Here is a 27,222-nt window from a genome sequence, read left to right on the forward strand (position 1 = left end):
AAAAAAACACCTTCCAAGATAAGACAGCTTTAAAAAGGGAGTTAAGACACATTCGTGGAAGTCTATCAAAGGTTACTAGTCCTGACAGCTATATGGATCCTCCAGGTTCAATGGCAGTATACCACTGAATACTGGAAAGCAACAGTGGAGGAAGGGCTATTGCTGTCATGTCCTGTTTGCAGGCTTCCTTGAGACATCTCGTTGGTCACTCTGGGAAATGGGATGCTACATTAGCCTCTGGACTGATCCAGCAAGGTTCTCGTGCTCTCACGATCCAAGAAAATGTCTTTTCAATTTCTTCGCAGGAAAGAAGGCTGCCACGAGTCAACTGCTGCACCCCACCTCCCCCCACACCCCAGATGTCAAGCTCACAAAGATATGGGCCAGGAAGTATAGTTCTTCCTTTATACATGGGCATTTCCAAAGCTGTGGATGCACCTCCTTCTGCTTCAGCTTCCTCCCTGTGATTACACCAGGGATTGCCAATGTTTTGGGGCACCGTGCACACATGCAGAAGCACACTCAGTGTCCTCCTCCCCTCATTAGCAATTAGGATTGAAAAAGGGTTCTACTGGCGACAATAAAAGGTTTCTTTCAAGCCTAGTTTCAGCAGCTGAAGGATGGGACCCTGCGGGCATCAGGGAAGGCCTCTGTGGGGACATATACGCCTGAAGGCACCACACGGGTGACACATGAATTACCCCAACAGTGACCAAAAGGACAGATGTCCTCAGCTGACTGAATGGAAAGGAATAGGAAGCCTTGAGGTGCTCTTACCCGGCAGACAAAACACTCAGGGTGCCAAAGGGTGTTCAAGGCAGAGATATAGTTTTCCAAGATAGCCCGGGCACAGCCTCCACACTTGGGAGCAAACATGTCAAAGTAATCCTTGCGACAGTAGGCCTTGCCATCCTTCTCATGAAAACCTGCCGGGAGGAGGGGGAGAAGTAGCAAAAAAGGGGAAAAAAGAAAAATTAGTTTCAGCCTAGTCCTATTGTGTTCAGAATTTATAAAATGTTTTTCCAAGTCTGAATGTGGCATTCAGAAAACATTATTTATTATTTGATTTATATCCTGCTCTTCCTCCCAGCAGGAGCCCAGGGCGGCAACATTCACACACACACATGCAGAGTATATATCATACATTTAAAGCACATGACTTGCCCCCTAAGAATCTTGGGAACTGTAGTCTGCGCCTTACAGAGCTGCAATTCCTAACACACTCTTAAATTACAGTTCCCAGGATTCTTTGGGAGGAAAGCCATGCGTGTTCGATGTATGGTTTTTAAGGAGCCTCAGTCAAGTAAAAAAACAAAAATATGGAAATATGAACAAATGTACACCCCCAAATTACTGCTGTCGTAAACAGGAAGAACAGCCATTTAAAAATTAAACAAGATTAAAAGCCTAGATATAATATATATATATATAGCAGAGATGTAGCAGAGATGTGTGCCACCTTGGGTTGTGTGATGAAAGGCGGGATAAAAAAGTAAGAAAGGAGGAAATAAAAATAAACTGCAGGGATGTTACAGAATGCTTCAATGTTTACCTGGGACTAAGGAGGGGAGGGGTTTTTCCATTTCCTCTCCCCACCCCAAGGTTTTCTGAAAATTTGGGAAAAAATGGGAAATGCCAAAAGGGGGAGTTCCAAATTTTTCCAGGCCTTCACGTCTCTACCTAGACTAAGCGCCACTGAACTTGGTGGGACTTGCTTCCACATAACTGTGCACAGGATTGGACTTACCAAGGAGGTTGTGTCCAGCGCTAGAGTAGACCCAATGAAATTAATTAACATGACCAACTTAGGTTCATTAATTTCAACAGGTCTGCTCTCTCACCTATTTCTGGCTCTGCTCTTACGCTACATGTCAGCTTCCTGGACAGCAAGACTATACAAGCCTATGTGATCAGAATGACACAGCAGGATTTGTACACGCCCAGAGCTTACTCAGGTATGAACATCGCTGCCAATGTCTGCAACGTGAACTGACAACCCGCATGTGGGAAATGGCAAATCAGAGATGAAATCCCACTTGTGGCATGTCAATATCAACTTGTAAGTCCTGGAACCCAGTACTTGCAAGGGAGGGGGGAGCACGTTCATCACACATTCAGCAGTCAGCGGCACATGCAAGCTATGAATCAGCCCCACAGGGACCATACCTTCGGGGCCAAAGAATGCTCCGCACTGCGCACAGAAGAAGTGTTCCGGATGCCATGTCCTATCCAGCGCTGTCACCACTTTCTGATGGGGGAGGGAAACCATGAACAATGAGTGAATAGCCTAAACTTTAAAAAAAATGCAGGATAACAGAGTGGGGAGATGCAAGGATATGGAGAGTGGTTGTTATGTGCCTTCAAGTCGATTACGACTTATGGCGACCCTATGAATCAGCGACCTCCAAAAGCATCTGTTATAAGCCACCCTGTTCAGATCTTGTAAGTTCAGGTCTGTGGCTTCTTTTATGGAATCAATCCATCTCTTGTTTGGCTTTCCTCTTTTCTACTCCCTTCTGTTTTTCCCAGCATTATTGTCTTTTCTAGCGAATCAGGTCTTCTCATTATGTGTCCTAAGGATGATAGCCTCAGTTTCATCATTTTAGCTTCTAGTTATAGTTCTAGTTTAATTTGTTCTAACACCCAATTTGTCTTTTTCACAGTCCATGGTATGCGCAAAACTCTCCTGCAACACCACATTTCAAATGAGGTGATTTTTCCCTTATCAGCTTTTTTCACTGTCCAACCTTCACATCCATACATATAGATCGGGAATACCATGGACATGATGTAGAATAAACAAGAAATGTACTTCAGGGAGAGGGAGCGGGAATCCTGTGTGTCTCTGGGAGACTTAACAAATATAGCACTCAGGAACATTTTATTTATTTATTTATTTTATTTATTAGAACATCCCTCTGCTGCAATTCTCTGGAAGGATTAAGCCCAGAATTTCATAGAATCATAGAGCTGGAGGGGGCCTAAAAGGCCATCGAGTCCAACTCCTTGCAATTTCACGAACGTGCATTTCCAATTTCTCTCTCTCTCTCTCTCTCTATTTCTGCTGCCTTTGAAAGGCCAACGAATTGCCCAAGAACAGATGTGTTAGTTTACAGCAGCAGACAGATAAACACACTGAGACATGTTCTGAGATTAACTGACTTAGATATGTCTGCTCATGGGCCTCACCCCACTTGAGATGCATAACGCAAACTGATAAAACAGAACTTCAAGGCAAAAATGAAGGCTAAAGCGAACTAGAAGAGAATGGAGTCTAAAGTCGCAGGTGAACAAAGCTCTTAGCCGCACTTTAAGCACAAAAATGGGGCATATAATTGACCCCTCCCCAGTCTTTCAACACATCCTTTCTCGCGTGTAATGCAGCAATTGAAACCTGCAAATATGACTGCAGATACAATCAAGAGACATTATGAATTAATTCAATTATTCCTTTGCCAAAAGAACCTTTTACTGTCTGCCTGGAGTAATCCTGAGATTCCTCAGGGTTTTCCTCTCTGCTTCCCTTTCAAGCTACACCACCCCCTCCCCCAAAATGAGCTTCTAAAGATGTGGCTTCTTGGTGTCAGAGCAGAACTGGAAGGCAAATGGAAGAGCACAACCATCACCACTAGAACGCAGAGTAGATGAGGGAGGCGACCATCTAATCTTCCCTGCAGTGTCCATTGTGAATCCTAGAGTTAACTTTCAGCAGTAGCATCAGTAAAATTGGTGGTCACGGGGGAAAGGGCCTTGCTCACAGTTTGGTGGAAGCAAAGGGGCATAAGCTCAGTGATAGACATCTGCCTTGCACACACAACGTCCCAAGTTCAATTCCCAAGATATCCAGACAGGGCTGGGAGAGACCCCCGCCTGAAATCCTGCAGCGCAACCACCAGTTAAAAAATAATGAGCTGGATGGACCAACAGCCAGGCTCCATGTGCGGCAGCTTCTTATAAGTGGCTATGGAATTCATTGCCAGTGGACATGGCTAACTAAGGTCCATCAGTTTCAACAGGACTACTCTGAGTAGAAATTAGTTGGACACAGCCCATGATATATGAGACGTACATTTTTAGGACCCCGTTTTAGTGACTTCAGGTTGTTTTTAATTGTTTTTAATGCTGTGCTTTAAAATGGTTGTAACCTGCCCTGGGACCTTTGGGTGAATGGCGGGTAATAAATGATGATGATAATAACAATCATAACAATAACACACAACATTAAAACACAACAGGCTATCCACTAAGAGATCGATCAATCACGGGCAACTCGCTTGGTTTAAACCTTCTCTCTCTTACACGCACACACAATCAAAGTTTACAAGATTACAGCTCAAGAGTAGGGAAACTAATCTCCAATCAGCTGACCAGCACAAGGACTGAGGGAGAACTGCAGAGAAGGGAGGATTAAATCTCTCCTCCCTGTGATTCTCTGTCTCTCACACACACACACTCACACACATACACACACACACCCCTCAGCTGATTGGAGACTGCGGCTCAGCAGCAGGGATGGGGATGGACAGGGCCTGGCCAGTGGGCTGGATAGGGAGGAGCCAAAGATTCCACACCCCCTACCCTGATTTAAATTTCAAACAAGGACTTGGACTGGATTCTTGTTACCCGACTGAGCAAGCCAAGGGAGCATGTGAATAACTATAGGACGGGAAAGGTACAGGAGAAGACCAGCCGGCCTGGCATATCTCACAGACCGCCAGCAGAGGAACAAGACCCCCCACACGTATCAGGCACTCACATCCAGGATGGGGCCGTTGCAGTAGTAGCAGCGTGGAGAGAAGAGGTTGTGATAGTCCTTCTCACAGTAGGGCTGGCCGTCGCGCTCAAAGAAGTTCCGCGACCCTATCTCCTCCTGGCAGTGGGTGCAGACGAAGTGTTCGGGGTGCCAAGTCTTCCCCATTGCAGTGACGACCTGGGAGAGGTTGGGAGAGAGAAAAAAGAGTCTTGGCTCCAGCAGATGCTCTGCCGCTCAGGTATGGGCATCGCACGTGACAAAAGGCATCGAACGCACAGGGTCCAGCACAAACGAGGAGAGAGAAAAGTTCTGCTAACTCAGGAGGATCCCTGGACTGGGGTAGCATGAAAACTGAATTACCTATCGTCTCAGGAGAGGGCAGTCCCTCATGGGCAGGGGAGAAGCCACTGGAGGAGCTTACAGCGTACCTGGCCAGTGAATAAATAGAGTACTTCAGTTTCTTCAGCATCGCCGGTCCGTTCATCCGTACGATTTCCAAAAGCCCTCCCAGCTGTAGCTTGAGACTCTCAGCAAGGGACGGCCGGTCCTTCAGACTCACCTGTCCAGCAATTGGCTTCTTGCAGGCTCCGCATACGCCTTTGGCAACGGTTGCGACCCCAAGTTTGTTCAAGTCCGACTGGAGGCTTCCGAGCATGCTATCCAACTGGCTGCCAGGCTTGGGAGGTATCGTCGATGGGTAGTTATTCCCTCCTTTCCCTTGGGACATGAACTGCAAAAGAGAGAGAGAGAGTGTGTGTTAAAACAGCTACCATTAATGCAAGAACCATCCTGGAGACCTTCTCTCACCAGGAAAGCTCACCAAGCCATCCCCTGCTTCCATTAACACATAATGGAGAGGATAACATTAACTGCAGAATCTGGCCAAGGGATCGCAATCAGGGCTAGGATGAGTGGTTTCCAACAGCATCCTGAGATAGAGCAAGTCTCCCCAAAGGAAGAGACTAATGGATCCAGTATTCAGAAGCAAAAGGTACTTCCCCTTGGGGACAGGTTAATGGGAAAGAGAAGGCTGAGCGAGCTCAGAGCATGTCTTGAAAGTTTCCCAAGCCACACTGGCAGGCACAACAAACAGCCATTTCTGGTAACTGGGCAGTGCCATGACATGCAAGCAATCCACACGATTCCATCTCCAACACCAGCCCCAAGAATGTGTGGCTCGGTTTGAGATGAGAGGATGTTAACACTACTTGTTAATGTAGCACAGTCTATTGGGGTAAGGCCTTCTGTTCCAGTGAAGACACTTGTGGGCAGGGGAGGGGGTCCATGGTTGGCAGACAGGGAGAAAAGCCCAGAAGCTCATAGATTCTGCAAGCTACACTGCACGCTTACAAGAGCCCTTGATCAATACACACACATAAACAGAGCTATGAATTTCTAGGGTTAAAGAGGAGTTGGGCAACCTTTGGCCCTCCAGATATCATGGGAGTACAACTCTCATAGTCCCTGACCATTGGCAGCGCTGGCCGGGACTGACAGGAGCTAGACTCCAACCACACTAGGACGTCACTGGTGACCTTGGGCCAAGTCACTGTCTCTCAGCCTAACCTACTTCACAGGGTTGTTGCGAGGATAAAGTGGGGAGGGAAGAACTAACTATACCACCTTGGGAGGAAAGGTGGGATAGAAATGCAGTTAATTTGCCCCTCATAATTTGTGGAAATGAAACGTGTCGTTTGGCTTTTTTCCCTTTTTTTTTTTACTCCTAGGAAAGGCTACTGAATTGCATAAAACTCAAACCTACGCTAGGAAAACACTTGGCATGAAGCATCATGGCCACAGAGGGAAGATGATGAAGAAATGGTGGATAGCTTGTGTATTAGCAGGGCTGCACACACACATCTACCTTGGGATAAAATAAATAAATAAGACCGGGACTCTGAACAAATTTTGCACCAAGAAAAAAATTCTGCAGCCCGTATAAATTCTGAAAATGGATATTCTGTTGTTTTGTGCAATGCATTCTGCTGTGTAATGTATCTTTTTCTAGCAAACTTGATTTTGGTTTTGCTGGTCATGGGGAGGGGTAAGAAACTGTACTGGGCTGTGAACTTCTATTTCTGATGTCTGAACATCTTGCTCAGGCACTCCTCTCCCCTCCTGAGATTTCAGCAGCCGCTGTCTGCATATTGTCAAGGTCTAGAAATCCATCTCCTTTTTAAAAATAAAATGAAAGCAGAGAATCTCACGAAGCTGAATTTTGCACACACTGCGACATTCTGTTATGTTTCTTGTGCTCCGGCAGAATCATGGCTTACGCAGAGCCCTGGCTGGGCATAGGAACGTATGTTTTAACGGGGAAGAAACTCAGAAGAAAGTAGCAGCTACTAGACTTGCTTTGCTTACGGTTACAGGGACCATACGACTCCCTTGTTACAACAGCTCCACTGGCTGCCAGTCTGTTTCCGGTCACAATTCAAAGTGCTGGTTTTGACCTATAAAGCCCTATACGCCCTAGGTCCAGGCTATTTGTCAGACCGTATCTCCCTATATGAGCCTGCCCGGGCACTGAGATCTTCAGGAGAGGCCCTTCTCTCAGTCCCAACACCTTCACAAGCACGATTGGTGGGGACGCGAGATAGGGCCTTCTCGGTGGCTGCTCCTAGGTTCTGGAACTCCCTTCCTAGGGAGGCACGAATGGCCCCCTCCTTGCCATCCTTCCGTCAGCAAGTAAAGACTTTTTTATTCCGACAGGCTTTTGGGATAGAAGGTGTTTAGGATTGGGCTCTACAAGGTTTGTTTATTGTTTTATGCTGTTACTTGTATTATTCTAAATTGTTTTTTTAGTATTTTAAGTGCCCGTTTCATGGTTTTAAGGTTGCGTAGAGTTTAATTGTATCTTAATTGTATGTTTTTGTATGCTTTTAACTACATGTAGTTTTATTTGTAAGCCGCCCTGAGTTCCAGTTTGGAAAAAGGGTGGGGTAAAAATAAAGTTTCATTCATTCATTCATTTGCACTGAATAAGGGAAGGCAGAGGGTGCTGCCTTGAAAAAGGGCACCCTACCAAACTATTTCTGCCCTGAATCTTCCAAAGACAAAGGCTATCAAACACATCCGTGAGGACATATGGACTATAAATAGATTTACACACCATGGAAACAGTTTCCAGGTGGAATCACAGAAGGTCCACCTTGCTCGTAACTCCCCTCAACTGTTTTCCAGAAACTGGGCCAAGTCAAGACGTTTTGGTGCCTGGGGTGGAAAATCCAAATACTTGCCATAGGTGACCGGTGATTTATTAGTATGGGGCGCAGCATGCAGGTCTCCCAGAGAATGATTCTATTTTATCCCAGTGACATACATATGTTTAAGCAACGCAGCGGAAACAAATTCTAACAAACATACATGCTCCCCATTGGGGATGCGAAATAGATTTGATAATTTGATTCCTCAGTTGTGTATATCAAACTTTTTACATGCTCGGCATACATTCAGACTTTTTACTTGGTAAATTAGTTGAAGGTTTGTTGCTTCTTCTCCCCTTCTCCAGCCACTAAACGCACATCCTTGAAAAGAGCATGCCGCAAGCCCTTCAAAATCATGCCAGTTTTAAGAGGCCTCCTGTTGCTTCCTAGTGCTAATGAGGAAACAAGCAGGCTGGGCCTAAAGAAGAGAAAAAGCACAATAACTGCACTTCTGCAGGAAACTCGGCAGTTTTCTACCGATGCAAGAGCCAGATCTACGCCCACAGAAAGCGTTTTCCACACGCCATGCTGGAGCAGGGATTAAGAAAAGATGCCCTGCCTTCTCGGGGGTGGGCGGACGAACAGCAAGAACCTGGGAGCCCCAGTCCAGAGGTGGAACGTAAGGGACCTGAAAAGCATAATTCACAATGAGTGCTTGTAGGCTGAAAAGCTGCACTAGTTTGAGAAGACCTTTAGAAAGGGCACCAGACATGGATTTGGGGAAGCTGTTGGTCCATCTACTTCAGCACTGTCTACTCTAACTGGCAGCAGCTCTCCAGAGTTTCAGACAGCGGCCTCCCCCCAGCCCTACCTGGAGATCCTGGGGATTGAACCTGGGGCCTTCTACATGCAACGCATGCACCCTACCAATGAGCTATGGGTGCTTCTAATGAACATAGGAGGCATCCTTAGACCAAGTCAGACCTCTGGTCCAGCTAGTTCTGTATCGTCAGAACTGACTGGCAGAGGCTTCCCAGGGCTTTCAGATAGGGAACCTTTCCTAGCCCTACCTGGAGATGCCGGAGATTGAACTTGGGGCCTTCCGAATGCAAAGCAGATGTTCTACCCGACCTACAACACTTCCTGCTTCATGGAGAGTGGCTTCTGCAAGCCCACACTCCACAGCTTGCCAAGTCCCAGCTGCACAGTATCCAGCAGGTGGGACTCTGGGGGCTAGAGAAAGATCCTTGGTGAGCAAGGTGGCTTTCCTGTTACCACTTGTTCTCCATTGCTAGAAAGGAGGGTGGAATTATTTGGTCCAATAATGGATTCCATCCCTCTCTCAACCCTTGCCCAAAATGCAGGCCACACAGCATCCGCTACGTGGCACTACGCACAGCTCTGCATGCATGGCAATCAATTATTGCACTTGTAGGGCACTTAGCACTGCTATGAAAACTGAAAGCTGTTTCCTGCCCTACGTATCCAAGTAGGTGGCCTTCCCCGTGAGCTCAGAATAAGCTTGTGCCCAAACATTCAGCCTAAGAGGGAAGCAAAATAAAACTGCAGCTGCTGGGGCTCACGTTTGGCACCATTCTAGTAAATCAGGAGCCTGTAAGAAAGGAGACCGTGCCTGCTCTGGTGGGAAGAATGAATCTGCATCCGTTTGGCAACCAACTGACACCACCTTTCTGGGAGGAGAGGGCCCTCCGACTGGCACTGTTGGGATCTGGACCTGGGAAGAGGGGCATTCCTCTAGAAGCATTTCCCACTGGAGCAGAGGCTGGGGAGGTGGGGCAGATGGCACATAGCGCAACTGAGGGACACGAGGAGATGGAGGCGGTGGCGGTGGCAGGGGAGGCGGCGGTGGTGGAGGGTGATGGAGAGGAGAAGATAAGGCCGCTCTGACAGAGGCAGCCTTTGAAGCATCTTTAGGGAACTGCGGTGGGGGAGAGGGTGGAACAGCAATCGTCCTTCTCAGAGGCAGGGGTGACTCTGCAGGAATTATAACCTAGGAAAAAAGCAGGAAGAAAACATGAGCAAGTAACAGGAGCACCTAGCCCAGAAGAACTGCATGTGCCGAGGAGAAAGCAAGGGACAAAAGAGGTGCCCCACGGCTGAGCACAGAGCTTCCATCATCACAAAGCAAGCAGAAATCATAAAAACGAATGCAATCGCCAAGTAGAATCAAACCGGGGGGGGGGGGAACAGTGAGCAGAAAATCGTCTTCATATGGAGAAAACTACAAGACAGTGGAATACACTTCAATCACACTTTATTTAGTAGGAATTGGGAAAGTCTACTTCTGAGCGTGCCACACCGACAGAACAAAAAAATTAATCCAGGGTGTTTGGACACTGCCCCACACCCTTTTGATTTAAAATACATTCCAGGTGAAAATGATCAAGTTCCCATGCTCGAACAGAGGGATCTAGGTCAAAAACCCCAGGCACCTGGTAGGCCACTGTGAGAACAGGATGCTGGACTAGATGGGCCACTGGCCTGATCCAGCAGGCTCTTCTTATGTTCTTATGTTAAGGGTACCACCTGACTTTTTTGGCCAAAAACAACTGCAGTACTTCCTAAGATTAAGGGGTACACTGCCATCACTTGCAAAACATCTGTTTCCGACTGAACAAAAGTTGAATGCAAAGATTACATAGTCTCCTGAAATGTTACATCTCGTAAACCTCGACAGACACTAAGACTTTGCTGCTCATCACCTGGCAAAAACCCCCAACTTGAATCCCATTGCTTTCTTCGGGCATCCAGTGGAACATCATTGGTGGCCACACAGAAGCCTCCTAAGGGCACATCTGCACTTTTCTTATTCCAGAAATTGCATGTAGGTGTCACAGAGCTCATCTGTTACTCTCACGCCCCCCAAGTGTGGGGGGTTTAGGCTATGCTAGTCCCCAAGCATCCAATATGGTTGATGCACATGGTCAGCTGCGCAGTTTACATGACTGACTTCTTCAGATGAAGGGGTGAACAAGAGGGTGACGATACTTCCTGTCCTTCCAGTTTGTGTGGATTACCCCTCCAGACTTTGAATGTTAAGTATTGTGCAGATGTGCCCTAAGCCGTTACCGTCATGTCAAACAGAAAACCCTTTCCGGCCCTTCTGTGGAGGAGAGGGGGACCAACCCCCTCCCACAAGGTATTTCTACCTTTTCTACATGCTGGCCACCATCTTGATCTTTCTTCTGTGGCCTGGAGGTAATGATGACTCCCTCGGTCAGCCAGTCGTCAGGACCTCTCCACTCCTCCAGCTCTGGTTTGCTGATGCCCAGCCTGTCTTGCAGTTCCTCAATCAAGCGGTCTTGGGAGACCGTCTTGTGGAATATGACCGGGCCCAGCTTGCGTCTTGGAGAGAGATCACGGCACATTGGGTGCACATGGGAGGTGTCTTTTGTTTGCCTGATTACAGATTTTATCTTAAAAATGAGAGGGAAACGACAAAGTTTCAATACAAGAGCTGTAACAGTAACAGCACAGGATGCACAAGCATTGACCTCTAAATTGTTAGCGAGTGGGAGCAGGAAAAACAGAAGCCATTCCCTCCTTGACCGGTCTGTGTGTGTGTGTGTTGTGTGTATGTGAGAAACAACCACAAATCCTTTTGGCACATCCTCATGCAGCAAGTCAACATTGAGAAAAGCCTTCCAAGGTCAGCCCACATCAGCTGAACAAACAGGACTGATTACAGAAGACAAATAATGTGTTGCAGTCAGGAACAGCCAGGGCTCAGTAAGAGCAGCACATACTCTGCATGCATCCCTGACATCTCCAGGTAGGGCTGGGAAAGCCTGAAACCCTGGAGAGCTGCTGCCAGTCGGCCTAGACAATGCTGAGCCAGTTGGACCAATGGCCTGACGCAGTACAAGGCAGCCTCCTGTGTTCCTGGGCCAAATGCAAGAGCGGACACTCAGTCAGGTGTTTCACAACCAATGGCGGCATCTTCATGCACTATGTACTGTAAAATCAAAGGGACACCGGACTATCCTGCCCCTTCAGCTCACTGAGAGACTGCAGGAGAGTTGATCCGGCAATCCATAACAATCAAAATAATCAAGGGCTTAGAAACCACCCCCTCTCATAGCATGAGCTTTTGTAGGTGCTGTTCCACTATGCCAGTTGAACAAAACAAATACCCAGAACGTGAGAGTTCCTGGTAATTTGGAAAGAGATCCACTCAGTCCCCAGCCAATCACACACTGCTACATACTTCCAAGGCCCCTTTCTGGGCCTGGTTCGTTTCCCACTACTAAGAAGGATGTAAGCGGCTGTTCAATTTTCACAACTCAACGGAGGCCGTGAGCACGGGGGGCAACAAACAATGGGTTTTCCATGAAACTGAATTTCACTGCAGAAGTTTTCCCAAACCACAGTCCCATGAAACTTCGTTCGGAAGCTCAAAAGCACACCATGCACAGGCAAACAAGACGCGCCGCCAGAAGAAATCCCCACTAGCTCACTCCCCACTGCATTCAGTTTGGTGCTTGCCTGGCCTGACGTAGAAATCCTCTCCACGGGGGCCCTGCAAGCAGGAATCAAATCCAGTTCCTCTTTCCAGGCATTTCCTGTCAAGCCTGGAGCAGCTGCCAGGCCGGAAAGTGGCTCTTTCCACTGGCCTGTCAGAGCGTTCTGAAGACTGTTTTTCCTCCAAGCCTTCTCTGGACCAGGCCTCTTCTCAGCAACATCAGGACAGCTGCTTGCTCTGGTTGGATCTCGGACTTTAGCACCCTGCTGTAAAGTCTGGCCTGAGGGGTCTTTGCTGCCTGGGCATTTCTCCCATTGATCAACACTCAGAAGACCAGGCTGGTAAATGGATGGTGCTGCACGGCCTCCCTCAGATGATGTCCTTGGTGCAAACTGAGATACATCTGAGCTGCTCAGCTCATCCAAAGCTCCTTCACTGACCTCAGTTCCCTTGTGAGCATCAGCTAGTGGATCCAACACAGGGCCCTGTTCCAGCTCCTTTGGTGTTGGCACATTCACCCTGCTGCTCACGCAGGAGCTTGAAACAGAAACCATTGCGATTTTGGCTTCATCTCGCTGCTCATCCTGCCAAGTTCCTTTTGATTCTGCAAGCCTCTGATTCGGAGGTCCGACATCACAGCGGATGGACAGCGACTCTGCCTTGGAAAAGGAGAGAAGTCTTCCATTGGAAGCGGACGCTCCGCTTGGTCCGGGTGGACTCATGAGAGCGGCAGAGGTCTTGGGACGCGGCACTTCAGTCCAGAGTCCAGAAAGGGTGGTGGGAGAACGCTCTGGAATCGCAACAGTGACTGAGCTACTGCCTTCCTCTTCGATATGAAGGACCTCCAGTGGGAGAGGAGCCAGGGGGCCCATCCCATCCCCAGAGTGGCCTAGGGCTTGTTGCTTTGAGGTAGACAGGACACTAGGTACGCTAGGAAACACATGGGCTGGATCTGAGCCAACTGGGCCAGGAAGTAGCTCCAGGGAGGGCTCGGAGATCAACGATACAGTGGAAGAGGTCTGTAAAAAGAAAAAGAAACGCAAGGGGGGGGGGAGAAAAGACAGAAACTGAAGGAAGAGTAAGAGGCACAGGGGGGGCAAAGAAGTCACTGAAAAACCAACTGGCTTCAAAGTAAAGCTTGCCAGGCTAGCTAGGAAGGAAGAACCACAAGGAAGGGTGGAAATCTGGGAAGGGTGCTGCACAATTTCTTCCACCAGGGCAGTCAGCAAGCATCTTTTATTTATTTCTTTATTTGCTTGCTCACTATTAAATGCACATCCCACACTTCCTCTGAAAGGGAGCCTAGGGAAGCAAACAGATGATAAAAAAAAATCAAAACATATTTAATACATCTTTAAAAAAACAATTCCAATGAGATGGAGGCTGGGATAAGGTTTTTCATCTCCCTCTCCCTCTCTGAACTAGGTCACCCAGTTGGCCAAAACCTACCCAGAACCCAACAATCACTTGACATAACCGTGACAGACAAGCCACAAGCTTGCTCAAAAAGCCAACGTCCCCAGCCACATACAGAGCTCTGCTAGTTCCGTTAGCCATGAAAGTGAAGGGCTGGTGAACCTGCAACAGAAGATTCAAGGGACTCACTTGTACTGTGAGAAAAGCAGCATGGGCCAGAGACTGCATCTGCACTGGCACAACAATAAAGAAAAGATGGAGATGCACAGTTCAGCTTCTGGAGAACTATAGCTTTCATTTTAATTTTTTAAAAAAGGACGTTGGCAGTCAAGATATGTTTGAAAATGCTAACGCATTGCCTACTGAACTCTCAGAAGCCGAAGGAAATGCTGAATGAGATTTTCAGCGGCCACAGAGTAGGCTTCAATGACCTCCTTGCCAATCTTGATAAGCCATGGTTTCGTTAGCCGTCAGCCAAAGATGCTCTAAATGGCTTGGGTCCTGGGGACCCTAAGGACTGTCTTCTTCCATAGAAGCCTCTCTGTGTGCTCAAAGTACTTCCTCTCCCTTCTTCACGAGAAGAATAGAGCCCTGCTCCACTTCGGAGGTGGCTGGAACTACCAGGAAACCAGCCACCGTGCTTGAATTCAATGACTTGATAGGTGACTGACTAATTAAAGCTAAGAACAGTCACATCGGTGTAGCATCCACAGGCCTTGGGAGTTCTCATTTTTCTTTACTGTATGGAGGTATACGGGTCCTCCAGAACCATGGGAGCACGCAGGAATTTTTCGGGAGTGGGCGGGGGTAGGGGAAAGAAAATACTGAAAGTGATAGCAGGGAGCAGGCTAGTTTCTCACAAAAATCAGAATTAGTACCTCCACATCTTACTTTGTATCTCAGGTTCTACAAATGTACTTCAAGTTCTACAAACGTTCTTCAAGTCCTTGAAAGGTTGCCACAAAGAGGGCAGCCAGGATCTCTTCTCGATCGTCCCAGAGTGCAGGACACAGAATAATGGGCTCACGTGACAGGAAGCCAGTTTTCAACTGGACATCAGGAAAAACTTCCTAACTGTTATAGTGGTACAGCAATGGAATGCATGGCCTAAGGAGGTGTGGGGGGCTCTCCAGCACTGGAGGCCTTCAAGAGGCAGCTGGACAGCCACCTGTCGGGGATGCTTTGCTTTGGATTCCTGCACTGAGCAGGGGGTTGGACTCGATGGCCTTAGAGGCCCCTTCCAACTCTACTGTTCTGTGATTCTATGAAATGCTAGAAACTTACTTTAAACTAAAAATGAAACCTGGGAATCTGGAGTTTACAGCTCATCCAGAGGAGGACAACTGTCCCCTCTTGCCCACCCCCTCTGAACACCCATGTCCTGAACCTTGCTACTCTCCTCCCCATTCTCACAATCTCTTTGTCATGTTCTGGACCTTCCTAGGATAGAGCTCCCCCCCCCCCAATCTACAGCATCAAATAAAACAGGTATCACTCACACCCAAAGCATGGGTCTTTCTAATAGAATTATTTGTGCAGCCCAATCCTACCTCTCTCCCTTTGGCTTCTTTTCCCCCCCAACCTGACCCCTCTCCCAACAAGCATGTCTCTCTGCTGCTGCTACATTTCCAGCTGCCTCCTCTGTGTTAAGCCTCAGCCAGCTGCTATTCCAGCCCAGAAGCCGCAAGTTCTTGTGTGGCATGCATTGTAGTTCTTACCCTCACTGGAGTCACCACTGGTTAAAATGCTGATTTAACACCTCGTAACTTTACTTATAACATATATTTTCAACAAGCCGGGAAAGGATGACACTCCTACGATTTCTCTGATTTTTTTTCATTGAATCTAAACCAGCAAAAACATGAGAACCAGTGTGGTGTAGTGGCTAGAGTGTTGGACTAGGACCTGGGAGACCAGGGTTCAAATCCCCGCTCAGCCATGAAGTTCACTGGGTTATCTTGGGCCCAGTGATTGTCTCTTAGGGGCGATAGCAAGGATAAAATCAGGAGCGGGAGAACCATGTTTGTACGCCGCCTTGAGCTCCTTGGAGGAGGAAAAGTGGGGTATAAATGTAACAATAAATAATAAACAAGCATACTAATGAATCAATGTGTCATGTACCAGAACATACGGGACTGTAACAGATGTGTGCCTACGTAAACCTGGCTCTAAGCTATGAACAACCACAAGGAAAAAGGAGAGGTGGTGCTTTATGGAGCAGGGGGGAGAGCTCAGCAAAAAAAAGGGGGGGGGCACTGAGAACCAAATGGGAAAGGCAAGAATGGTAATGACCAGGTACCTTGAAGTCAGAAAGTGAAGCCATCAGCTCATCCAGTTCTCTTGTCGCTGATGAGGCAGATATGCGAGTCTGTTGCTCGCTGGAGGTGACCCGCTGGGGGCTGCTCATCTCGCTCTGATTCACAGTGATAGCTGGGCTAATGGAAAGAGAGGAGACGCTCACATGCTGCTGAGAAGGAGGAGACTGCCATTTCTTCCCAAGAACATTCAGAAAAGGCTTCCCACCCTGCCTCCCATCCACACCTCCCTGCTTGCGTCCAGTCCTTGCCACTCAGAATGCAAAAAAAGAAAAAGGAATCGCTCGGGATCATTCGACAGAGAAGTGCGCTCTCCTGTTGAGGCATGCGTGGGCACAGCTATCCACTCTGTGCAGATTCTGATGAACCTGGGCCTGGCTTAGGAAGATAGGAAGCTGCCTTATACCAAAGTGGTTCACCTAGTTCACCAAGCTTGGTTCACCTAGCTCAGTATTGTTCACACGGATGGGTAGTGGTTCCCCAGGATTTCAGACAGGAGTCTGTTCCAGTGCCTACCTGGAGACGCCAGAGACTGAAACTGGGACCTTCTGCATGCAACGCAGATGGTCTACCACCGAGCTATGTCCGCTCCCTTGTCATAGGAAGCTATCTTATACCAGGTCTGGCCGCTGGTTTATCCAGTATTGTCTACACAGGGTTTCAGTCAGAGGTCTCTTCCAGTTCTACCTGGAGATGCTGGGGATCGAACGATGGCTACTTGTCACACCCGACACAAAAACACACACTCATTCACTGTCTCTCTCACACGCATAGTTTCTCTTCTAATAGACACTTGCATTGTTTCCTCTGCCCTCAAGCTTGTAAACCCCTTATCTTGTGATTTGTCACTCTGAACATTCACTCATTTGCTAACCCTTGTTGTTTTTCAGCTCTGTGACATGTACAAAGCCCACCCTTTCCTTTTCTCTAAATGAACTGTTTTCGACCACTCTCATTATTTGATTGCAGTGATTACTACAACACTTCAGTCTTCTGGCATCCTCTCTTAAGCCTCCTTTCTCCCTCTTGAATTTTGCAGCTTACTTTAACCTATTCCACTCACCATCACAAACATAATATACTCTTTTCTGCACAGTGATTCCCTGTTTTCCCTCTTTCATCTCAATATCTATTTAAACTTCCGCTACTGACTTTTCAGCATTGTTATTGTCTCCATCACCTTCCTCAGTCTGTTCCCCCACCCCTCCTCTGCAAACCCAAATCCCTTCCTGAGAATCCTTCCCCGGCTGCAACGTTTCTCCGTTGCCGCTTCTTTTCACGAGAGCTCTTCGCCTCTCAGCAAAATCTAGTGGACCCCTGACACCAGTTTCCCATTTCTTCTTTGGAAAGAGCTTCCTTTTCTCCTCTGAGGAACCAGAAACCAACCACGGTTGCGTTCTCTGTCGTGAGATACCACAACTTCCTCCCCTGCTGGGAGACCCCTGCACTTTCAGTGAGAAGGAGGGGCCAAGCTGTTACTCACACTGGACTGGGCACCGAGCTTTCCAGTTCATCCAAAAGGCTCTCCACACTGGGACACATGTCCTCAATGCTGTGCCCTCCATTCCGCTTGGGCTTCTCTTTCGCAGGGGCTGTTGGCTGTGTGTTCAAAGAGGTAGTGTTTTCCGAGACACCGTAGTGAGATCCAGTCCCACCAGGCAACGAGGGGCTCCTAGTGGCTTCATCTTAGAAGGGAAGGAACACAGGCAGACAGTTACGCACCTTTCATGACAAAACAAGCATCAGCACAGGTAGAGGAAGATAGAAACAAGTTTTTAGATGACACACTTCCCTCTCTATACCAAAAGCAGGACTTGCTTCAGACAAACATAGGAAGCTGCCATATACCAAAGCCACATTCACACTATACATTTATTCCACTATTATTCCACTTTAAGCAGTTCTGGCTTCCAAGGAATCCTGCGAACTGTAGTTTGTTAAGGGTGCTGAGAGTTGTTAGGAGACCCCTATTGCCCTCTCAGAACTACAGTTATCAGCTTGATTTAGCAATCAGTCTCTCTTCCCAGGGAACTCTGGGCATTGTAGCTCTGTGAGGGGAATAGGCATCTCCTAACAGCTCTCAGCATCTTAACAAAGCTAACAAAACTACACTTCCCAGGATTCTTTGGGGGATGCTATGACGGTGAAACTGGAATAAATGTATGGTGTGAATGTAGCCCAAGTCACATCACTGGTCCATTTTGCTCAGTATTGTCTACACCAGGGGTTCCCAAATGGTGGTCTCTGGACCACCAGTGGTCTGTGAGCTTCGTTCAGGTGGCCCATGGCATGTCCACAGTAGGTGTTCATATTGATTGTATATATATATATATATAAAGCTGGGACCTTCTGCACTGCAAAGCATGTGCTCTGCCGCTCAGCTATGGCCCTTAAGGTTCCTATACTTCTCTTCCTCAAAACATAATTTAAGGACCACACAGGGACCACCATGTCTGTCTCTCTTTTCTCCCATCCCAATGGCCTTGCAGCTTTCACAAAGTCTGTAGGCATGCTGGGAGTCAGAGCATAGCAGGCGCACAGGTAGAGATGTGGAAAAAAACAGAAGAAAATCTGAAAGGGGGGGGGGGACAGTTTATTTCCTGTTTTCTCCGGAGCTCTGCATCAGTATGCATGGGGCAGGCCGAAGCTCCAGGATCAGGGATAGGTATCCCCCCCACCTGCTCCCAAGCTATGGTCTGAAGGCACATGAGGCCACGACCTTGCTGAACCAAAGCAGGCCTGGGTCTGGTCAGTGCCTGGATGGGAGACCGCCTGGGAACCACATGCATGCCACCTTGGGTTCCATGGTGAAAGAAAGGCAGGGTATCAATGTAACAAATTAACAAATAATTATCATCTGATTGTTACTGTCCTATGCTGCCAGAGTGGTTGCTTCATACCTAGTGGATAGCCAGTAGGAGGGTTGTGCTGAACAGCATTCAGTTCCAGTAGCAGTCGGTCCAGTTCTGACAGGTTATTGCCGAGTGAAGAGCTCATCAGGGTTGGAGACGGTTCTGCAGACTTCTGCTTGTTGGGGAAACTGGTGTTCAGAGGATAAAAAGGAGAGTGATTTGATCATAAGCCATCTTTTATTGATGCTCTTGTTTAAGGTTACTTGCGTTAAGGGTTTGTGGGGAGGAGGGTTGCTTCTATGTAAAAGCAGTTATGGCCATCAAAAACCATAAACCCCAATGGTTCATTTACATCCCATTTGCGGTTTCATTGTTGAGCTGGCAGCCTGCTGCTTCCAAAGCACGCACTCCACCACTAAGTTATGGCCCTTCCCCACAGAGTACCTAATGTGAAGCTCTCTCTTCTTTTAATTCCCTCTGTAAAACCAACTTTTTAAAAATAAAAAGCATATATCTTAATTCATTCGTCTTGCTGTGCAAGTGAATTAAAGCCTATGTGCATCTAACTGTGTTTGCTCAAATTCCCCCATTCTTAAGCTTGCCTCTTCCTTCCCTCCTCTCTGTTGCCCTCATTGCCAAATTTTATATTGTAAGCATAACAGGACAGAGACCTGCCTTTGTTTTTCTCTGTGAAACACCATGTGATGGCTATAAAAACAACAACAACAAGTATCAGGGAGCCACAATTTCTTCCATGTTCCAGCCGTGACTATAAACATGCATCGCTACTTGTCAGAATTTAGGCTGCAAGCTCCCTTTTGGCTTATGTTGCACTTTAAAGTGCCATGCTAGGCTCTATGAACAGTCACCATCACCATGGAGCTGCAATTAGCTGTATGTCCCTGCACATATATATATATATATACATAGCTCCTTCAATTTACAGAGCACCCTGAGAGGCCTTGGTGGCATTTGCTAGACTGGATTAAATAGGCTTGTTTTTTCTAAATAACTTTGATGAAGGTTAACAGCTGCTCAAATTTCCATTTAACTGTTGGAGACGCAGTGGCAGAGCCAAAACGACATAACCGAAGGTCAATCCAAAACGAATGGAAAGCCACAAAATAAAAATCCTAGGGCTGTATCCAATGCTAGTCCTATTCAGAGTAGACCCACTGAAATTCATTAACATAGCTAATTTAGGTACATGGATTTCAATATGTCTGCTACCTATTTATTTATTTATTAGATTTATATCCCACCCTTCCTCTCAGTAGGAGCCCAGAGGCAGCAAATAAAAGCACTAGAAACACTCTAAAGCTTCATAACGACAGACTTTAAAATATATTGTAAAAAAAAGCTTTAAAAACATATTAAAAAGCAATTCCAACACAGACGCAGAAAAGGATAAGGTCTCTACTTAAAAGGCTTGTCCATGAGTAGAACTTATTATTCATCATATTTCTATCCTGCCTTTCTTTCATCAAGGAAACCCAAAGCAGCACACGTGCGATTCCCAGGTGATCTCCCATGCAGGCACTGACCAGACCTGCTTAGCTTCTGCAAGGTGGTGGCCTCATGTGCCTTCAAGACCAGCCTGGAAATTTAGCTGGAAACAGTCCCTGATCTCCTAACTCTGCTGCCATGCTGGGGGGAAATTGAACTAATTTCACTACCTCAAAATCCCATTAATGGAATGTTTTTCCACAAATGTTCATGAAGAAAGGAAAAGATCCCCAAAAACCAGGTCTGAAAGGGAATGGGCAGGAGTATCAACAAATATTTTTCCAACCACCAGCAAGAGAAGACGAAGCTTCTGGCTCCACCATAAGTTTCTGTGTCTGGGGGCGAGGTGGGGGAGGAAGGTTGGGAAAAGGAGGCTACCTGTATACGTGCTCCTCTTCACTTATGCGTGAAGGAGAGATGGCACACTCTCTGGACACGGACGGACTGGAGCTGCACGCGGGAGGCTGGGACTGCGGCTGCAGAGAGAACCATTTGCACGTTTTAGTTAAGCGTATTAGGATAGCAAGAGAGTGTGTGCTTTTTGAGCCAAAACTTCTGCCCCAGAACAGTACAGGGGATTGACACCAACCATAGTGCTACTCATGATCTTAGCATGGACGTAGTCCTTCCCTCCCCCCCAAGTTCAAAGCACTTCAAACACCAGGAGTGGGAATCTTTTTCAGCCTGAAGGCCACACTTGTTTCTGTGCAACGTTTTGAAGGTTACATGCCAGTGGTGGGCGGGGCCAGAACCAAAAGGAGGCAGAGCAATGAATGTTAAACTGGAACTTTCCACAGTGGGCTAGTTCCTACCTACCTACCTACCTACACACACTCCATCCAAACAAGTAACTGTGATCACAGTTAAAGGATACATTGCAGCCACGCAAAAACACTTGTGTGCAAAACAGAGGTGGCGAGGGGTGTGGCTTGGGGAACGTTTCATGGGCCACGCCTTCACCCCCTGGGGCTGAGGTTCCCCACCCCACATCAAACATGACAGCCACGTTAGCACACACAACACTAAGCCAAAAAATCCTGATATGAATGAGCACAGCACACACTTTCCCGCTGCTTCGCTCCTCCCTTCATGCAGGAGACTGAACACGCCAGGATTCAGCACTCAGTCATACCTTCCTGTTACACGAGAACCCCAGAAACTATGGTCAATGGCTTCAAAACAAGCCAGGGTTATGAAGCCAGTTTGAAACTGAAACCGAGTCCTGGAAGTTTGGCTCAAGCAATGGAAAGCAAATACAGGCATGGGCAATCTTTACAGCAGTCCTGTAAGGCAGGTCACCATTATGGTCCCTACTTCAGATGGGGGTGAGGGAAAGGGTGGCAGATACTGGCTTACTTAAGATCATTCTTGTGTGTGTTCATGGCAAGAAGAAAACTGGGTGACTGTGAGTTAAACTAGAGTTTCCCTGTGGGTAGAAAAGCAGCCTGAGGAGAGGCAATCTGAAGGGGTGGAGGAAACAGCAAGAAGGAAAAGATCAAGCATCTCCTTCTATCATTCCAGAATGTCGTCTCCCACTGCTGCTTAGAATCATAGTATCGTAGAGCTGGAAGGGGCCTATAAGGCCATCAAGTCCAACCCCGTGACAACCTTTCAAGTACTTGAAGAGTGCTATCCTATCTCCCCTCAGTTTTCTCAAGGCTGAACATGCCCAGTTCTTCCATTCTCTCCTCATAGGGCTTTGTTTCTAGTCCCCTGTTCATTCTCACCCTCCTCTGAACCTGTTCCAGTTTGTCTGCATCCTTCTTAACGTGGAGTGTCCAGAACTGGACACAGTTCTCAAGATGAAGCCTAACCATTGGCGAATAGACGGGAACTAATACTTCACGCTAATTTGGAAACTATACTTCTGTTAATACAGCCTAAGATAGCATTTGCCTTTTTTGGAGCCACATAGCACGGTTGGCTCGTATTCAGCATGCGGTCAACTACAATCCCAAGATCCTTCAGGAGAGAGTCACATGAAACTCCAGGTAATGTGCAGCTTAGTCCTTAGTTGCTCTAAACGATTTCCCAAACTTCTGTGTTCACTGACCCTTTAGCGAGCTTAAAAAGGTTGTCATCGACCCCAACTCAAATTCTCAGGAATGTAGAGTCAAGAAATATCAATATATAATCAACATTTATTACTCATCAATCCCTATTATTAGGAATCATAAAATGGAGAACATAAGAAATATTGTTGCATTGGGGAATCATCTTAATAAAACAGAGGTCCCTCACTGGCACAGGAAGTACACTCTGTACATGCCCATGCCCTTTATTTCTGAGGCTCAGTGGAGCATAAGAAGCTGCCTTATGCTGAGTCAGACCAAAGGTCCATCTAACTCAATACTGCCTACACTGACTGGCAGCAGCCCTCCAGTTTCAGATAGGGAGTCTTTCACAGCTCTCTCTGGAGAAGCCATCAGGGATTGAATCTGGGGCCTTCTGCATGCAAGGCAGATGCTCTGCAACTGAGCCACAGCCCTCTTCCTAACTAAATATTTTGCCACTACACCTCATAAACCTTTTACACCCATACTGGTTAAGGTGCTGGACTACGACCTGGGAGACCAGGGCTCGAATCCCCACACAGCCACGAAGCTAGCTGGGTGACCTTGGGCCAGTCACTGCCTCTCAGAGGGAGGCAATGGTAAACCCCCTCTGAATACCGCTTACCATGAAAACCCTATTCATAGGGTCGCCCATAAGTCTGGATAGACTTGAAGGCAGTACAACCAACCAAGGCCCTTTTCAACTGCCTTTCACCCCCAAGGTCTTTATTCACTGCCTGCACAGTCCCACTGACTCAAGGAGGTCAATATTGACCAGTTTGTAAAACCCTGCTCTAAGCAAACACACACAATCCAGAGCGCCTCAGTGTGGTCCAGTGGATTGCGCTGCCCTTAGCATTTTGGAGATCAGTAAGCACAGTTTGCCCCCAATGCACAGACTTCCAAAGCAGAATCAAGCCCCAGCACCTTTTATTTTTGAAAGTACCAATAGCTGCCGTTCAGTTCTTCCCTCAGGCACCTGCACACTGGATGGCCTTGAGCCTGCTGCTCGCTGAAGCTCACACCCCGACTTGTACGATTGTTAGAATAGTGACTTGCCTCTAGGAGTGATCTACACAAATGTCAGATTGTGCAATGAAACTACATCCCCTCACAGTTTTACGAGAGGTTGCAACTCTTGTAGGCTTTTCCCCATTCAGAGAGGAACAAACGGTTTTGAGAGCTAGCCTCTACTCACACGTAATGAATGAACGGGACCTTGGAATGTGGAACAAAGAGGAAACAACCCGGTGACAAATTGTTCTCCCTAGAACCAGCCTTTATTCCCCACCAGTAACGCATTTCATGCTCCCTCCAATCTGATCTGTAGCTCATATACCTGTGAGCTACCAACACCACAACCTCTTTTTTTTTAGAAGCTCCAAGGTGACTGAGTAAGGTCTGCATCACCCCACTGTGGTTTCAGACAGGGCACCGTCGAGGAGGCTGAGAGCAGTATTTTCAGGGCGTGAAACTTCCAGTTCTAACTTTGTAGGCCAAAAGAAAAATTGAGCGATCTTCATGTTATGCCACCAGCTGAAGCTCAGCACTGCCATGCTTACTCAGAAGGCCTTTGTAGGCAGAGAGGGGAGGGTCCGTTTCCATGTAAGCACTTAAACTGAGCTGGTAACGAACACCACGTGCCCATCGCTGGTCAACACCGCTGGATTTCCAAAAAGCTACCAGTCAGCCAAGGCTTCTTCCAATTAAAACAAGGAAGTGTCCAGGTCCACTTGGAGGCATATGGCAATCTCTAGCCAGTTCAAAATCAGGAAATGTTAAGCGCTCACGTTGTACGATTAAAGTAACTACATGGCTAACTAGGCTAGAAATTATGGCAAGGTTTTATGGCCCGTCATTACGGAGACCATGTTCCATCTGCACAGGCACACCTGATTCAGATGGCATGGAGCGAGAGAGTTGGGTGCCATTCCCATACTGGTGACACCTTGCCCCAAATCCCCGAAACCTTGATGACGGCCAGGTAGTGGCTGTGGCCAGATGTACATTTGCCCTGCTTAGGCTGGTGTGACAGCTGTGTCTGGCTATGGTCACTCATGCCTGAGTTACATCAAGACTAGATTACTGCAAATCAGTCTATGTAGGGCTGCCACTGAAAAGTTTTTGGAAACTTTAGGTTAGATCCAGGAAGTGACAGACAGAGTTTTAGCCAGAGTAATTTGTTCAGAATATGAGATTCTTTTGCCATTCCATCCGCACTGGTGGCTAGTTTTTACACACCTGCACAAATGTTTTATCTATATATTGCTGTTGCCCTTCGTGTGTCTCTATGAGCAGAAATATGGGGTATAAGTATTTCAACAACCAATATGTTGCGGGTGTAGTGGTTGTGCTGGACTATGACCTGGGAGACCAGGGTTCGAATCCCCACACAGCCATGAAGCTCACTGGGTGACCTTGGGCCAGTCACTGCCTCTCAGAGGAAGGCAATGGTAAACCACCTCAGAGGAAGGCAATGGCAAACCACCTCTGACTACCGCTTAACATGAAAACCCTATTCATAGGGTCGCCATAAATCGGGATCGACTTGAAGGCAGTCCATGCATGCATCACCAACCTAGCAAATGGGTCCCTCATTTCTATGAGTGTAGGTGAGATAAACAAACAAAATTACCTGCTGGTGAATACTTCTGGGGATGCTTAGCTGCCACTGGTCTAAAGGTTCACTTACAGTCCCATTTAAGGCCTCATTGGAAGGAGGGGGTGGCACTGGAGGAGGTATAGAGATTTCCTGGTATGTATGATTTCCAGTTGGATACGAGTAAGACGTTTCCTCTGACAGGAAGACGGGCCGCTTGGAGATGTGGGAGGTAGTGGATTCCAGGTCTGCTAACAATGCGTCTGCATGGAAGAGACACAAGAAGAGAATTAGAAGAGGATTCTGTCTACATCGGGGTGGAGAGCCTGAAGACCATGGGTCAAATGCAGTCCTCCAAGCCTCTATCACTGATTCATCCCATGTCCAAGATGGAAATCAATCCAGCAAAGGCGATCAGTATTTGCTGTTGCTTTCAGTCCCCAAACAATACATAATTGATTACCTTCCTCCCCCTCCCCCATTCGCATTAGGTTTCCTTTGCATAGAAATGAAGGGGGTAGAATAACATAATGACAATGTATTTTACGTAATTGATTACATAATTTACGGAATTTTGCCACAGCACGCAGCGAGACAAATGATGTCAGTTTTGGCAGAAGACAAACTGCAGTGGAGCAGAAACGGAGCGACACGCGATGAATCCAGGGCTGAACAGAAGCAATGCCTTCTTACCTCTCTAGTCAGGACTAAGCCAGGCCTCCATCCCAGGCCGTGCCCCCCACACCAGCCCTGCTCTGTGCCCTCCTTCGAGAGCTTTTGCCTGGCTTGAGGAATGTGCACCTGAATTGTGATAATGCCTCTTGGTTGCGGGGGGGGGGGACGGAAGGAAGGAAGGAAGGAATAGAATCCTCTGGTCTTCACATGGCTAGAACGTAACCTTCTGTACAAAGGTAAGAGTCACATTCACTGCTCTGCTCACTTCTGCCTCTGCCCCCCACCACTACCACTGCAGCCCCTCCCCAGTCCCTGGTCTACATGCTTCTTTCCCTGCCGCCTGCCCAAGTCAACAGCCTCCACGATCCTTAATGTTGCCTCTGACAAGTCTCTCCCTTCTGGACTGCTTGCAAATATGTCTACAGAAAGCCGCCCTTTTTTTTCTCCAGCGCAGCACCAAGAACATTAATAAAATGTGCCTTACCTTTACAAAAAATAAATAGTGCGAGACGCTACAGCAGCCGCAGCAATAACTACAACAAAAATACTCTGAACATCCAAAAGAAAAAAACAAGAGAGCAATGACTCCTCAGGCCCAGCAGCTTTGCTAAAAGAAGATCCAAAGCAGGCCTCTCTCAGAGACAAACCCACCAACGTCTGAAGCAGACTAATTACCAGTTCTGTGTCACGAACTCAGTCAAAACGTGGCCGCAAGTGCTGCTTTCTGCAAAGCAGGGATCTGTGGAGAGGCTTCCCCCACCCCCCTCTGATTTTGGAGAAATCTAGGAAAGGATTGGGTCAGTCCACACATTTGCTTCCCAGGTGCAAAGGGTTAACATGGGCTCCAGTCCCTGCCAGGTAAATGCAATTTCACCTCCTGCAAATAGCTCTGAACATGCTGGGTCAGATCCGCAAATTCCTGAAGGGGAAAATAAGCCTCTCCCGGATTTTTTTTTTTTTTTTAAAAAAACACAGGGAAAGAGAGAGAGATTATTTGGGGAGGGGGGGGGAGCAGGTACAGACAGAAATCTGGATACTTAAGCTAGCAACTACAGTCTGTCCTTGCTAGGCGGGAGAGGCGGCCAAGAGGAGACGACGCACAACAGAAGAGAGTTTGTCTGCAACACAACAAACCAAGCTACACACGGCAAATCCCAGCCAGAGTTGATATAATAAAAAGGGGCTTCGAGGAAAGAACGAGGGGGTGGCCTAAACCAAGTCCGAGACAAACAGCGCACAAGAGAAATATCAAGCAAACAAGATAACACACTGCTATTAGGCTAGTTAAGGCAGGGACGGGGAACTGCAGGTGCAGGTGGCCAAATGTGGCCCGCCAGGCTTTTCTATCTGGCCTGCATGACTCTCCTCAGGTTGCATTCCTTATTGGCCCCGCTCCATGCCCTCCTCGAGTGCTTTTGCCTGG

General features: G+C 47.5%; 1 protein-coding gene across 3 annotated transcripts in view; it reads right to left on the bottom strand.

The window, feature by feature from the left end:
- Window positions 1–27,222, bottom strand: part of PXN (paxillin) — a 60,249-nt gene that overhangs the window by 4,362 nt on the left and 28,665 nt on the right. Inside the window, exons 2-14 of one of the 3 annotated variants that reach the window (XM_061602430.1) lie at window positions 25,161–25,387; window positions 20,850–20,947; window positions 19,014–19,153; window positions 17,597–17,798; window positions 16,098–16,233; window positions 12,406–13,401; window positions 11,070–11,336; window positions 9,533–9,910; window positions 8,519–8,587; window positions 5,313–5,483; window positions 4,757–4,930; window positions 2,167–2,248; window positions 778–926 (exon numbers count right to left, since the gene is read on the bottom strand). In XM_061602430.1, the coding sequence (XP_061458414.1) occupies window positions 778–926; window positions 2,167–2,248; window positions 4,757–4,930; window positions 5,313–5,483; window positions 8,519–8,587; window positions 9,533–9,910; window positions 11,070–11,336; window positions 12,406–13,401; window positions 16,098–16,233; window positions 17,597–17,798; window positions 19,014–19,153; window positions 20,850–20,947; window positions 25,161–25,387 (3,089 nt within the window). The remainder of the gene's footprint in view (window positions 1–777; window positions 927–2,166; window positions 2,249–4,756; window positions 4,931–5,312; window positions 5,484–8,518; window positions 8,588–9,532; window positions 9,911–11,069; window positions 11,337–12,405; window positions 13,402–16,097; window positions 16,234–17,596; window positions 17,799–19,013; window positions 19,154–20,849; window positions 20,948–25,160; window positions 25,388–27,222) is intronic. The other 2 variants (XM_061602431.1, XM_061602432.1) reach the window with 2 other exon arrangements.

The sequence above is a fragment of the Rhineura floridana genome, chromosome 19, assembly GCF_030035675.1.
Source record: "Rhineura floridana isolate rRhiFlo1 chromosome 19, rRhiFlo1.hap2, whole genome shotgun sequence".
Lineage (NCBI taxonomy): Eukaryota > Metazoa > Chordata > Lepidosauria > Squamata > Rhineuridae > Rhineura > Rhineura floridana.